At 40.2% G+C, this 16,093-nt stretch overlaps 1 protein-coding gene across 4 annotated transcripts in view; it reads right to left on the minus strand.

Annotated features, from left to right (window-relative positions):
• The window catches only part of TEAD1 (TEA domain transcription factor 1), a 279,289-nt gene that overhangs the window by 17,936 nt on the left and 245,260 nt on the right, over positions 1 to 16,093 (minus strand). For all 4 annotated transcript variants that reach the window (XM_037839922.1, XM_037839921.1, XM_037839920.1 and 1 more), the window contains one exon: positions 8,267 to 8,407. In XM_037839922.1, the coding sequence (XP_037695850.1) occupies positions 8,267 to 8,407 (141 nt within the window). The remainder of the gene's footprint in view (positions 1 to 8,266; positions 8,408 to 16,093) is intronic.

A 16,093-nucleotide genomic window follows, 5' to 3' on the forward strand; every position in this document is an offset into this window, starting at 1 on the left:
AGAGAGAGGGCCACATCTGAGCAACAAAGAGGCATTCAGGAGGAGACTCTTAGGCACAAATACAGGGAGGCCTAGCCTCTCCTTTGCAGCAACCGTCTTCCCAAGGGTAAAACTTATGGTAGAGGGCTCAACCCATCCAACCACCAGTCCCCTATGTCTGTGGTCATGTTAGCAACCATGGAGGTGGGGTAGGCGAATACCCCTGCATTCTCCACAGGCTCCTCAAGGGGGCACTACATCTTTTTTTTTTTTTTTTCCCTTGTTTGTCTTTTTTCTTTTTTCTTTCTTTTTTTTTTTTTTTTAACTTTCCCTTCTTTTTTCAAATCACCTGTATGAAAAAAAAAGTTAAAAAGAAAACAAACATACAATAAAAGAGCATTTCAAAGAGACCATAGCAAGGGAGTAAGAAAAAGACAACTAACCTAAGATAACTGCTTAACTTCCAACATGTTCCTACTCCACCCCAAGAAAGTTACATAATATAGCAACATTTCAGTGAACTTGTTCCTACTACAACCATCAGAAATTAACAGACCATAGTCATTTCTGGGCATCCCCAGAACGTTAAATAGCTTATCTGTTCTTCTTGGATTATTGTTCCCCCTTCCTTAATTGCTCTCTACTGCTAGTTCCCCTACATTCTACATTATAAACCATTTGTTTTACATTTTTCAAAGTTCACATTAGTGGTAGCATATAATATTTCTCTTTTTGTGCCTGGCTTATTTCGCTCAGCATTATGTCTTCAAGGTTCATCCATGTTGTCATATGTTTCACCAGATCGTTCCTTCTTACTGCCGCGTAGTATTCCATCGTGTGTATATACCACATTTTATTTATCCACTCATCTGTTGAAGGACATTTGGGTTGTTTCCATCTCTTGGCAATTGTGAATAATGCTGCTATGAACATTGGCGTGCAGATATCTGTTCGTGTCACTGCTTTCCGATCTTCCGGGTATATCCCGAGAAGTGCAATCGCTGGATCGAATGGTAGCTCTATCTCTAGTTTTCTAAGGAACTGCCAGACTGACTTCCAGAGTGGCTGAACCATTATACAGTCCCACCAACAATGAATAAGAGTTCCAATTTCTCCACATCCCCTCCAGCATTTGTAGTTTCCTGTTTGTTTAATGGCAGCCATTCTAACCGGTGTTAGATGGTATCTCATTGTGGTCTTAATTTGCATCTCTCTAATAGCTAGTGAAGCTGAACATTTTTTCATGTGTTTCTTGGCCATTTGTATTTCCTCTTCAGAGAACTGTCTTTTCATATCTTTTGCCCATTTTATAATTGGGCTGTCTGTACTATTGTCATTGAGTTGTAGGATTTCTTTGTATATGCAAGATATCAGTCTTTTGTCAGATACATGGTTTCCAAAAATTTTTTCCCATTGAGTTGGCTGCCTCTTTACCTTTTTGAGAAATTCCTTTGAGGTGCAGAAACTTCTAAGCTTGAGGAGTTCCCATTTATCTATTTTCTCTTTTGTTGCTTGTGCTTTGGGTGTAAAGTCTAGGAAGTGGCCTCCTAATACAAGGTCTTGAAGATGTTTTCCTACATTATCTTCTAGGAGTTTTATGGTACTTTCTTTTATATTGAGATCTTTGGTCCATTTTGAGTTAATTTTTGTGTAGGGGGTGAGGTAGGGGTCCTCTTTCATTCTTTTGGATATGGATATCCAACTCTCCCAGCCCCATTTGTTGAAAAGACCATTATGGCTCAGTTCGGTGACTTTGGGGGCCTTATCAAAGATCAGTCGGCCATAGATCTGAGGGTCTATCTCTGAATTCTCAATTCGATTCCATTGATCTATATGTCTATCTTTGTGCCAGTATCATGCTGTTTTGGCAACTGTGGCTTTATAATAAGCTTCAAAGTCAGGGAGTGTAAGTCCTCCCACTTCGTTTTTCTTTTTTAGAGTGTCTTTAGCAATTCGAGGCATCTTCCCTTTCCAAATAAATTTGATAACTAGCTTTTCCAAGTCTGCAAAGTAGGTTGTTGGAATTTTGATTGGGATTGCATTGAATCTGTAAATGAGTTTGGGTAGAATTGACATCTTAATGACATTTAGCCTTCCTATCCATGAACATGGAATATTTTTCCATCTTTTAAGGTCCCCTTCTATTTCTTTTAGTAGAGTTATGTAGTTTTCTTTGTATAGGTCTTTTACATCTTTGGTTAAGTTGATTCCTAGGTACTTGATTTTTTTAGTTGCTATTGAAAATGGTATCTTTTTCTTGAGTGTCTCTTCAGTTTGTTCATTTCTAGCATATAGAAACATTACTGACTTATGTGCATTAATCTTGTATCCCGCTACTTTGCTAAATTTGTTTATTAGCTCTAGTAGGTGTATCGTTGATTTCTCAGGGTTTTCTAGATATAAGATCATATCATCTGCAAACAATGACAGTTTTACTTCTTCTTTTCCAATTTGGATGCCTTTTATTTCTTTGTCTTGCCGGATTGCCCTGGCTAGCACTTCCAGCACAATGTTGAATAACAGTGGTGACAGCGGGCATCCTTGTCTTGTTCCTGATCTTAGAGGGAAGGCTTTCAGTCTCTCACCATTGAGTACTATGCTGGCTGTGGGTTTTTCATATATGCTCTTTATCATGTTGAGGAAGTTTCCTTCAATTCCTACCTTTTGAAGTGTTTTTATCAAAAAGGGATGTTGGATTTTGTCAAATGCTTTTTCAGCATCTATTGAGATGATCAATTGATTTTTCCCTTTCGAGTTTTTAATGTGTTGTAATACATTGATTGTTTTTCTGATGTTGAACCATCCTTGCATGCCTGGAATGAACCCCACTTGGTCATGGTGTATGATTTTTTTAATGTGTCTTTGGATTCGATTTGCAAGTATTTTGTTGAGGATTTTTGCATCTATATTCATTAGGGAGATTGGCCGGTAGTTTTCCTTTTTTGTAGCATCTTTGCCTGGTTTTGGTATTAGATTGATGTTAGCTTCATAAAATGAGTTAGGTAGTGTTCCATTTTTTTCAATGTTTTGAAAGAGTTTGAGTAAGATTGGTGTCAGTTCTTTCTGGAAAGTTTGGTAGAATTCCCCTGTGAAGCCATCTGGCCCTGGGCATTTATTTGTGGGAAGATTTTTGATGACTGATTGGATCTCTTTGCTTGTGATGGGTTGGTTGAGGTCTTCTATTTCTTCTCTGGTCAGTCTAGGTTGTTCATATGTTTCCAGGAAATTGTCCATTTCTTCTACATTATCCAGTTTGTTGCCATACAGTTGTTCATAATATCCTCTTATAATTTTTTTAATTTCTTCAGGATCTGCAGTTATGTCACCTTTTTCATTCATTATTTTGTTTATATGGGTCTTCTCTCTTTTTGATTTTGTCAGTCTAGCTAGGGGCTTGTCAATCTTGTTGATCTTCTCAAAGAACCAACTTTTGGTGATATTTATCCTTTCTATTGTTTTTTTGTTCTCTATGTCATTTATTTCTGCTTTAATCCTTGTTATTTCTTTTCTTGTACTTGGTTTAGGATTGGTTTGCTGTTCATTTTCTAGCTTCTTCAGTTGATCCATTAGTTCTTTGATTTTGGCTCTTTCTTCCTTTTTAATATATGCGTTTAGTGCTATAAATTTCCCCCTTAGCACTGCTTTTGCTGCATCCCATAGGTTTTGGTATGTTGTGTTCTCATTTTCATTCGTCTCTATATATTTAGCAATTTCTCTTGCTATTTCTTCTTTAACCCACTGATTGTTTAGGAGTGTGTTGTTTAACCTCCAGGTATTTGTGAATTTTCTAAGTCTCTGATGGTTATTGACTTCTAATTGTATTCCATTGTGGTCAGAGAATGTGCTTTGAATAATTTCAATCTTTTTAAATTTATTGAGGCTTGTTTTATGTCCCAGCATATGATCTATTCTGGAGAAAGTTCCGTGAGCACTAGAAAAGTATGTGTATCCTGGTGATTTGGGATGTAATGTCCTGTAGATGTCTGTTAAATCTAATTCATTTATCAGATTGTTTAGGTTTTCAATTTCCTTATTGGTCTTCTGTCTGGTTGATCTATCTATAGGAGAGAGTGATGTGTTGAAGTCTCCCACAATTATTGTGGAAACATCAATTGCTTCCTTTAGTTTTGCCAATGTTTCTCTCATGTATTTTGTGGCACCTTGATTGGGTGCATAGACATTTACGATTGTTATTTCTTCTTGCTGAATTGCCCCTTTTATTAGTATGTAGTGGCCTTCTTTGTCTCTCAAAACATCCATGCATTTGAAGTCTATTTTATCTGAGATTAATATTGCTACACCTGCTTTCTTTTGGCTGTAGCTTGCATGAAATATTTTTTTCCATCCTTTCACTTTCAATTTCTTTGTGTCCCTGTGTCTAAGATGAGTCTCTTGTATGCAACATATTGATGGTTCATTTTTTTTTGATCCATTCTGCGAATCTATATCTTTTAATTGGGGAGTTTAATCCATTTACATTCAACGTTAAAACCGTGAAGGCATTTCTTGAATCGGCCATCTTATCCTTTGGATTATGTTTGCCATATTTTTCCCTCTCTCTATTAATATCCTTTATTGTACCCATACCGAGTCTCTTTAGTACTGAACCTTTCTCCAAGTCTCTCTGTCCTGTCTTTGTTTCTCTGTCTGTAGGGCTCCCTTTAGTATCTCCAGTAGGGCAGGTCTCTTGTTAGCAAATTCTCTCAGCATTTCTTTGTCTGTGAAAAATTTAAGCTCTCCCTCAAATTTGAAGGAGAGCTTTGCTGGATAAAGTATTCTTGGCTGGAAATTCCTCTCTCTCAGAATTTTAAATATATCGTGCCACTGCCTTCTCGCCTCCATGGTGGCTGCTGAGTAGTCACTACTTAGTCTTATGCTGTTTCCTTTGTATGTGGTGAATTGCTTTTCTCTTGCTGCTTTCAGAACTTGCTCCTTCTCTTCTATGTTTGACAGTGTGATCAGTATATGTCTCGGAGTGGGTTTTTTTGGATTTATTCTATTTGGAGTTCGCTGAGCATTTATGATTTGTGTATTTATGTTGTTTAGAAGATTTGGGAAGTTTTCCCCAACAATTTCTTTGAATACTCTTCCTAGACCTTTACCCTTTTCTTCCCCTTCTGGGACACCAATGAGTCTTATATTCGGACGTTTCATATTATCTATCATATCCCTGAGGTCCATTTCGAGTTTTTCAATTTTTTTCCCCATTCTTTCTTTTATGCTTTCATTTTCCATTCTGTCATCTTCCAGGTCACTGATTCGTTGTTCAACTTCCTCTAGTCTTGTACTATGAGTGTCCAGAATCTTTTTAATTTGGTCAACAGTTTCTTTAATTTCCATAAGATCATCCATTTTTTTATTTAGTCTTGCAATGTCTTCTTTATGCTCTTCTAGGGTCTTCTTGATTTCCTTCATATCCCGTACTAGGGTCTCATTGTTCATCTTTAGTTCTTTGAGTAGCTGCTCTAGGTGTGTCTCTTCTGGTCTTTTTATTTGGGTGCTTGGGCTTGGGTTATCCATATCGTCTGGTTTTTTCATATGCTTTATAATTTTCTGTTGTTTTTGGCCTCGTGGCATTTGCTGACCTTGATAGGGTTCTTTTAGGGTTTGTAGACCAGTTGAAGTCCTTATCTCTAATTTATCAGATCTACAGCTTCGTGGAGTACACTTTCTCTAACTAACCAGCAGGTGGCGTCCACGAGCCACCTGTTCTCCACAAGCCCGATCTCCCCTGCTTAGCCTTTTTGGTGAGTGGGGGAGTGAGTCTTGTGGGGCCCAATTGGTGTCCCAAGCTTGCGTGTGTAGTTGGTGTTGCCTGCCCTGTATGTGGGGCGTGTTTCTGGGCAGTCGGGGAGGGGGGGGTGGCCCTAACAATCAAATCTCCCTGATGATCCTAGAGTTTTAAAGCTACTGCAATAGTCTAATCCTTCAGTTCAGTCCTGCCACAGTTTGTCTCTGCCACTGACCCACAAGTCTTTGGTATTGGCGTATGGCTCCTGAGACTTGCAAGTGGGCCCCTCTTCCAGGCTGTGCACCCCGGGTCCTCTGTTGAGGGATGACTGTGCTATGTCGCAGGTGAGTGCCGTCCCCCCAGGGCAGTTCTGGGCTGCTGGGCTGTGTTGGGAGGCTCCCAGTCTGCTCAAATGATGGCTGAATGGGGCTCTGTTAATTCACACTGCTCCCCCTTCCCAGCTCTGGGACATTCAGCTGAGGTTGCAGGGAAGGCTAATGTCCACGCCCAGTTTTGTGGTGTGTGCCTGTTATTTGAAGCACTTCCGTCACACTGGGTTGTCTGGGGCAGCTCTGGGCTATGGGGCTGGCGATGGGCAGGAGTGTTTCCTGTCCACCAGGATGGTGGCTGTGAGCGGACACCCCCCTTTTCTTGGGAAGTTGTGTTGTTTAGTGAATTTTCTCAGCCACTGGATTATTGCCTTTTGTCTCAGAGCTCTCTTAGTTCTGCTCTTGACTTGACGTGCCCAAATTTCAATTCTTTGAAGCTTTCTGTATTGAGCTTCTTAGAGTAATTGTTTTAGAAAAAGCAAAAAGGATTTAAAAAAAAAAAAAAAAACAAAAAAAACAAACAAAAAAAAAAACGGCCCTCCTCAGAGATCTAATGGGTTATTGAAATGCTAATAGACAAAGCTACCAGGGCCATTAAGGAAAGGTGCCCAGGGCAGAGAGATCAGCCTTGCTTCGGGATTTGCATATGCGCCTCAAGGCCTGATCTCCGCCCTTCCCCTTTCTGTGTTCACCAGAACTCCAAAAATCCTCTGCTTTTATTTTGGAGTTTTTCATGTTGTTTTTTTTCTATGCCTGTCTCCTCTCTGCTGGGCTGGCTGCTCTCAGAGTCTCTGGTGTCTGGCCTCAGTCTATCTATGGTTGGAGTTTGAATCAGTAGAATGAGTTTCCGGTAAGAGCAGCCACTGCAATTCTCCCTTCTCCTTCCTGGAGCTGACAGCCCCTCCTCCCCCGGGACTGAGCCTGGCAGGGAGGGGCGCGGGTCCCCTGGCCGCAAAAACTTACAGATTTCGCTGATCTCAGCAGTTCCACGTTTTCATGAGTGTTGTATGAAGTATGCCCAAAGACAGATTGCTCTGTGGTGTCCAGTCCACGCAGTTCCTGGCTTTTTACCTACTTTCCTGGAGGAGTAACTAAAACATACAGCTCACCAGTCTGCCATCTTGCCCCGCCTCCCCTCTGTATATCTTGAATACCTTATTTTCCTTATCTCTGCTGGTGGCAGTAATTGTCATTCCAAGGACAGAATGTGGGTGTGATCTTTGACTCTTCCTCTTCTTTAATCTTTAATATCCCATCACTTTCTAAGTTTCATTCAAAAAGTCTTAGTGGGTTCCCAATGCCACCAATTTTCGTAAAGCTCATGTCACCGCAAGCTGTCTAGGTAGTCAATTCACCTATATTCCTTCTGCTGGCATAACCCTCCTTAACATCATTCTCACGAAGCTCTTCCTGTGCTCAGGAAGCTCTGAGGGCCTGCAGCATGCAAAATCCTCAGGCACCCAAGGTCTACAAAACAGGTCTTCTACCCCAACCCCTACCCCCACCCCAATTCATCCTCTCGCTCACTCCTCAACACAGTGTCTTTGTTACAGTCAGGTTGGGATCCTGGACCTGCAATGTCCATGGCCACTGGCCACTGCAAATACAAACTGCTTACTAAACATAGACTGATTGGTTCATGGCTAATGGATAGAAGGCATTGGAAAATACAACTTTAAATGGAATGCCAACTATATATGTTATCACACAAAGCAACTGACTCTGATAAAACAGACATACATTTTTTAAAGGATGGAGGCATGACATATAAAAGCCATAAATAGGTGTCTGATCCCAATATATAATAAACATATTAAAGTGAACAGAATAGAAATGGCAAACACAACATTATCAAACTTAAGGTGTTGGTTTTGGAAGGCAGGTGCCAATCAGCTGAATGACGCCTTGATTGCTGGCTACAGGGCCTGGAAGTGTCCTTGAACCCAGGGGTGGGGTGAGACCCCCTTGCTTCTGATAGGTGGCCGGGCCTGTCTATACCCCTCTCGGTTTGCACACCCAGGAGGACTGGCATGGAACTTCCTATTTGCCTTCTATCAGGTCCTTTCAAATCATTTTACCTTTTAAAAAGTAACAGAGAAAAGAAAGGAGAGAAAGGGAGGGGAAGGAGGAGACATCAAAAAAGTAAAACTCTCTGCCCCAATGAAAGTTGAGGAAAGGCCATGGAACGCCCTTGAATGAAGGGTCTGGTATATAGAAGCCAACTTACCTCTACTTTTTCTACTACTTGCTTCCCGAAGGAACAAACTTTGGTGGAACAGGTGACTGTCATGTTTTCAGAACTCTCGTACTGACTGGTTACACCATAAAAAGCCCCAGCATCGTCTTGAATATTGCAGTTTAAATCCGCCTGTTGGAAAGGAAGTGGAAGTGGGGATTATTCTCTCATCGCGGGAGTCATGGCAACAAGCAGTAACTATCAGGGTAAGACCTCCGTTCTGGCAGGAGTGGCTCAGGGAGGTAGGGAGGAGATGCCTCGCTGGAAACAAGTTCAATGGCCCATGGATCATTTTTTTTTAAGAGGGTGCTAATTTGGCAGTCTTCCCTTGAAATGACATGCTGCATAGATCTGTTTCATTTTACTTTCTTGTATTCAGTTGCAGAATACTGTACCTTTGCAATAAAAGATCCATGAGGTCTCTGAAAGAATATAGTATTTGAATCAGAATCATATTCACTAATCTTTAGAGATATTTAAAAGAACAGACAAATCTATAGCTGATTGGGCATGTTACGCACATGAAAACAGAAACTTTACTAAAAATTACAGCATCTGGAGGGGAAATGGTTCCTGGAGAAGACTGGCTTACAAAGATGCTCAATAATGCAAAATGTCACTCATTTAATGCATTTTTATTAGTACTCACTATGGAAGGCTCATGTTAGACACTACATGGGACTTGACTGACACCTAATATCCGAGACGTACATAAAGTAATCGTAATTCAGGTAGAAAACAAGTACCATGTTAAAGGAACTCGGTTCAAACAATGGCAGGCATTACCTTTGACCAGGGTTGTTATTTAAGAGATTGCTGAGACAGGCATTTGCACAGGTCAAGATTTGAACACACAGAGAAGGGCTAAGGGCATAGTGGGCAGAAGCCTGCAGTGATTCATTCTAGCTACCATGTAAGAACTATGGAGACTGCAAGAACTTGGGCCTAGATGAGGCATGTGGATTTTAATCATAGGAAATAGGGATCCCTTGAAACTTTGGTGCGAGTAAGTGATGTGATCAAAACTATGCTTCAGAGAGAAGTCTCTCTGTCTTGATGTAATCAGAGGCTGCTGATTGAAAGTTCTCTCCCTCAAATATCTGCCAATCCCCTAACTAGACTCCAGGCACTGTCCGGAGATGAGGATACAACAGTGAGAAAAAGCTGAGCCTGTCCTTGCTCTCACGGGCCTTATGAATTAGTAGGACAGACAGGGCAGTCATTACTCCAATGGAGGTACAGTGTGTGTGTCTGTGGAGGGGGGAGGGATCATGGGAACAAACAGTGGAGAGCAGGACTCCAGAGTCAGGAGAGATTCCAGTGATGCAGTTCAGATCCAAAGAAAGAGGAGACTGCTCAAGCAGGATGTGCATTCCCTCAGAGAAGAGCACATTAAAGGTTGCACGGCCAGAAACAAGAGCTACAAAATAGCTGGAACAGAGAGAAAAGGAGAGAGTGTGGCAGGAGTGGCTGCAGAAGTGGGAGGATGTATGTCTTATTTCCTAAAAGCAATGGGATGCAGAAATTTTAAGGAGATGGAATGGGGCAGTTAGAGGGTATGATCAGCTCTGTATTCCAAAAGGGCACCCCTGACCACAGCTTGTAGGAGGGCCTGGAAGAGAACAAGAGAGAATGTAGAGATCCATTAGAAGGCCATTGCAACAGTCCAAACGAGAGATGATACTATTTGGACTTTGGTGTTAGCTGTTGAGAGGTAGGTTACTCAAACGTAACTTTCTATTTTTTGAGGTTTGGCACATTTTAACTAGCTAAGTTTAATACCTTGGCAGGCACTATGCACCATGAAGAGTCAGTATAGTTTCTAAGAATGACCTGAGTCATCCTATGTATTTAATAAGGACCTGTACTTGAATTTCCTTCTTGAATTCAGTATCAGGAAAATGTTTGTAGGTAAAACTTTGTTATTTTCTGGATTCAAATAAAAAGAACCCGATACTCTATGTTCCCATTTTCTTCTTGCCAAGAAATTCAAAGCTAAATTCTGTGCTCAACTACAGTAATTTACTTAACCCAGGTGTTTTTAACAGCTACTAACAACCAGCATACAGCTCCTTTTACTGGTTTCCAATCTGCTTTTAATTGTACTTGTCGAGTTTTATACTGCCCGTAAATTTTGTAGGCCTCCTTACATTTTGCTTTTGGGGAATCATACAGGATGCAAATCCTAAATTTACACAGGGGTGCATTTTTCTCAGATTCAAAGCTTTAACATTTGGCTCACAAAAGTGCAGCTTAGGTGGCAAAGGGTGCACGCCTTTCCTTAACCAAGACCTACACTGAGCTACCTAAGGCCTAAAAGGTCCCTGGGTCTACCTGAGCTCCATCCTCCAGGGGTGAAAGGTTACCAAGTATTGCCAATTAATCTTACACACACAAGGTCAGAACCTTGGAATTAACATCATACCTTCCAAAGGATGGCTGTTACCCAGCTTCTCAAGGTGCACACGAAGACTGGGTCTTCAAGAACTACTCTCCCTTACAGTTTCACTACCATCTTGGAACACACCTCTCTTTCTGAGGTGGTGGGGTTAACAGTGACAATCTCCTTTTTTGTGTGATTTAAGCTCTTACTAATATAATGTGGTTTGTGCCAAAATTTTTTTTTGCATTTTTAAAAAACTAAAAACATGCACATGGTAAATAGAGAAAAAAAAATCATAAGGTACAAGCTCTGCAGAGGTAACCAATTATTAACTCTTTCTCCAGTGTCCTTTTAGAAATATTTTAGCATATTCAAGCATATACATACCTTCTTTTTTGCATGAATATTAATTCTTCTTAACCTTGTTTCTTTTGTTTATCTAAACATCTTAGAGATCATATAGAACAGAAACAGATCATCAGTATTAAAAAGAATAGCCACTTAAAAAAATGAACAGCCACTCTTTTTAGTGTCTGCATACTATTCCATGGCATGAGGTGGCATAATTTAATACGTGACCTATGAACAATATTTAGCATATTTAGTTTTAAATTTTAAACAAAAATATTCCAAGTAGTCATACAGAATGACAGAAATGAAGCAATGTAAGTTCTATTTCTTTGTTTTCACAATCACTGTGCTATCACTGTTCATTTTTTATCCCACTGTTTAACGGCAAGAAGTACCACCACAGGAACTGCAGACTCAAACTGTACGTGAAACAAGCTCGAACAATTCCAAACAGTAAAGACCTTACTATGGAAATGAACACAAGGCTGAGTCCAGGTGTGTTTTTAAAGGATAAGGAATATAATAGATAGGTAATACAAGAGTGCTCATTTGAAGCATACACACACACACATACTTGTGTATGTATATATAAAATGAAAACTTAACACTAACTGCAGCAATTGTTTAGGACTTAGACCAACAAGGGATCTTTTTTGGGGAGAAGTATTTTATCAGTGGCGTGGTTTAGAATTGTCTCTGCATGGTGATAATAAAAAGAATGACTTTTACGTGGTTTTGCCATTGTTTTTAAATTCTTTACAGACAATGAACACTGTTATTGGCTGCACCTGGGGCCATCCTCAACTTTGGTTCATCATTCTCCCTTAGAGTTTCCCAAATAATTTTAATTAGTTTTAGTGTGGAATGGATTGTCTGTAGTAAGACAGGAGTTAGCAAAGTGAAATTATTAAAGAACACACATCATGAAAACCTGCCCTCAGTAACTATCCCAACAAAATATGAGTTTTAAAGTTGTCAAGGTTAATATTAAATTAAGGTATAAGGTACCTTCAGCAAACTGCACAAGTCTTGAGTTTATAGCTCGATTAATTTTCGTAAAATAAACTGACTCATGTGACCAGCACTCAGATGAAAAAACAGAGCAGAAGACCCCCCAAGCCTGCCCCTGATGTTCCCTTCCAGTCACCATCACCCACACCCCCACAAGGGAACCACTGTCTTATTTTCCAAGCACCATATGTTACTGTTTTTTTTTGAACTCTAAAGAAATGGAATCACACAGTGTTTACTTTGTGTCTGACTACATTTGCTCAGCAGTGTATTTGTGAGATTCATCCATTTTGTTGTATGTAGTTCATTCATTCTCATTACTGTACAGTAACCCACTGAATGCATAGTACCATGATGTATCCATTCTACACCAATGGACATTTGGGATGTTTCCAAATTGGGCCTATCATGGATGATTCCACCATGAACATTCTTATATATGTCTTTGATGAAGACACATATGAGTTTCTGTTGGGTGTTCTTAGGAGTGGAATTGCTGGGTCACAGGATCTATGTGCATTTCATAGAGACAAAGTGCATAGATGTTTTGTGAATTACCTTGTTTTTCTTTTGCAGCTTGAGAAAAGTTTGTATTTAATTATTAGTGTTAATAGGTTAGAATTTAAAAGCCTTCCCTACTAACAGTAAATAACCAATTTGCTTTACAATTGCTTTGCAAATATGCTGGAACACGGAACATAATCATGTAGCCATCCAACCATATCCAGGCTGTTCTTCAGGAATTTTTTAGGAGGGAGTATTGATGGGAAAGATAATTATCTCTCAGCTGACGATATTAACACTATCCCAGGAAGAAATAACAGTCACTGAGCTTCCAGGAAGCAAAGGTAATACCAAAGAAAGAATCAAAATTAAATCAACAAAAAAGGAAACCAATTCTATGGTCTGGGACTGGAGTTCTTTCCCAGTACTGGTTTATCCCTCCAAATGAAAACACGGGGTGTAAAGCAAGCCTACTTCATGACATTCTGAAGGCAAGAAAATGAGAAAAAATGTGCAGGGATCAGAAAGAGAAACGATTTCTGCCTAATCAGCCTTATCTGCCCAGAAGATATTTTTAAAAAGCAAATAAATACAAAAATCCAAGCAATAGCTTAAAAACCAGCCAACTTACCTACCCAACAAATTCCAAATGCAAACCATATCCTTATCTGGGGATAACAGCCTGAAATAGGTGGTCATGGGCCAGGTTCTGATGTGTTAAGGAGCAATACTCTCAAATGTGGTTGAGGAAGGCCAGTCTATAGGAAAAGGGCCCTTCTTAGAAATCTCCCCCAAATTTCCCTAGAAGAGACTCTGAGTATGAACTGGGTCAAAGGCCAGCTTTCTCTCCCACTTCCTAAAGCAGAAATCCTTTCCACAGCATGTCCAGAGCTACATTCTGGCTAAATATCTTCAGTCACAGACATATCACTACCTCATAAAATACTTACTACATTGTTGGACAGGTCTATTTGTTAGGCAGTACTTTTTCCTGTTGTGTTAGATTTCTATTGTTGCCCTAAGAAATTACCACACATTTAGTGTCTCAAAATAACACGAATTTATTATCTTACAGTTCTATAGGTCACAAATCTGACATGGGTCTTCAAGGGCTAAAATCGGGGTGTTGGCAGGGCTTTGTTTCTTTCTGCAGACTGTAGGGGAGAATCTGTTTCCATGCTCCTGTTTTCCAGCTTCTTGGGCTGCCCAACTTCCTTGCCCCTTCCTCCATTTAGTCACAAAGCCAGCAACTTTGGGTTGAGTCCTTCTCACAATGCTTTCGCTCGGGTTCTCTTCTTTTGCCTCCCTCTTCAACTTTTAAGGACCCTTGTGAATGCACCTAACCCACTCAGATAATCCAGGATAACCTCCCTGGATTAGCCTATCTCATCTCCCTACTTGATGATAGCAACCTTTTTTCCCCTTTGCCGCGTAACAGAACATATTCAAGATACCAGGGATCAGGACATTTACATTGTAGGGGAGCCATTATTCTGACTTCCACACCACTTAAGTAAGTTCAAATTGGCTTTCTTGTAGCTTCCACCTAGAGACTGTGCCTTTTAGAATCTCGCAGACCTAAAAACACTCTGTGACAAGTCTGCAATTCTGTTTCATTTCCCCTTTAATCTCCCATTTCCTCTCCCCCTCCTTCTTACCCACAAAGTGCTTCAGGGCCTGTACGCATCCCAGGATTCAAGTTCAACATTTAGTTTTCTTATGCTTCATCCTGATTTCAGACCACTGTTCCATCCAGTCTGGATATCTGTGAATCCTGACTCTTCATCTGTCATATCTCTTCTGAGATATGTATCATCTGACAGCACAGGTAGCAGAATCAAGGATTTGGAGTCAGTTATTCAAGTCTCAGTTTCTTCCTCTTCAAACCCGGGGAAGAAAAACCTGCCTCCAAGGGCCACTGTGATGATGTGTGGATATAATGCATGTGAAACTCATCTGTGAACTGGAATGTGCTACACTGATGACAGCCATTAATAACACTGAAAATCGCTCCTTATTAACTTGCTGTTTTAAAATATGGAATGTGACAGGGATAAGGACAGCCTTCAAGTCACACCTCCCCCAATGTAGACGGTGGTTGGTAATCAATAAACATGTTAAGGACTGTCACCGCAGAGCCAGTTTTGGCCTCATTTCACATTTATCAGGTGTGCGGCACAGATGGAACAATGGGTTTCTCCAACGAAAGAAATCAGGAGTTTTTCTGATTTTGTGAGCTTATGACAAGTCTTATATTTTGTGTGTAACTGCACTAACAGGTACAAAATTATCGTCTTTTCCACAAGTTGTTAAATAATTCCTTCTGGAAATAAAAAATGCAATCATTAATAAATGTGTTGAAAGAATTAAAAGTACAAGGTCTATTGTGGGCAAGTCATGGAAAACAATGTAAATGCAGTGCAGAAGCAGGAAACAATGCCAGGGAGAAAAAGCCAACAGCCCCAGCAAGCAAAGAAACAGTAATGGACCATAAATTTCCCCAAGAATTTAAAGCAGGGACTCAAATAGATATTTGTACACCAGCTTTCATTGCAGTCCTATTCACAAGAGCCAAAAGGTGAAAGCAACCCAAGTGTCTATCAACAGATGGAAAACACAATGTGATATGTACTTTCAATGGAATATTATTCAGCCATAAAAAGGAGTGAAGTTCTGATACATGTGACAAGGAGTGAATCCTGAAGACATCATGCTGGGTGAAATAAGCCAGACATACAAGGACAGATATTGTATGACTTCACTTATATGAAATAACTAGAATATGCAAATTCATAGACAGAAGGTAGAATACAGATTGGGGGATGGGGAATTAATGCTTAATGAAGGGGTGCAGTTTCTTGGGATGATGGAAAAGTTCTGGTAATGGATGGTGGTGATGGTAGTATAACATTGTGAATATAATTAATATCACTTAATCATATACTTGAAAGTGGTTAAAATGGGAAATTTTATGTCCTATATTTGTTACACTTTTTACTTTACTCCTGCAACTTAAACGGCTAAGGCCCCTGTTCCGGTTTGCTAAAGCTGCCGTTATGCAAAATACCAGAAATGGATTGGCTCTCATAAAGGGGACTTATTAGGTTACAAATTTACTGTTCTAAGGTCATAAAAGTCTCCAAACTAAGGCATCAACAAGAGGATACCTTCACTGAAGAAAGGCCAATGGCGTCCGGAACACCTCTGTCAGCTGGGAAGGCACATGGCTGGTGTCTGCTGGTCCTTTGTTCCCAGGTTCTGGTTTCAAACTGCTTTCTCCAAAATGTCTCTGGGCTTCTGTCTCTTTTAGCTTCTCTATCTCAGCTCCTGTGCATCCTTGTTTGTTCTCCTAAGACATTTCTAAGTGTCTGGAGTTCTTTTCTTAGTTTCTCCAGGGCAAATTCTGAGCTTCATCTCTTAGCTTAGCATCTCGAAACGTCTTTATGTCTGCATCTCCAAGCGTCTGGGTCTGTGTCAGCCCCTACACTCTCTTAAGGACTCAAGCAAACTAATCAAGACCCACCCATTCAGGATCACACCTCCATGGAAATAATCTAATCAAAGATCTC

Source organism: Choloepus didactylus, chromosome 6 (genome assembly GCF_015220235.1).
Source record: "Choloepus didactylus isolate mChoDid1 chromosome 6, mChoDid1.pri, whole genome shotgun sequence".
Lineage (NCBI taxonomy): Eukaryota > Metazoa > Chordata > Mammalia > Pilosa > Megalonychidae > Choloepus > Choloepus didactylus.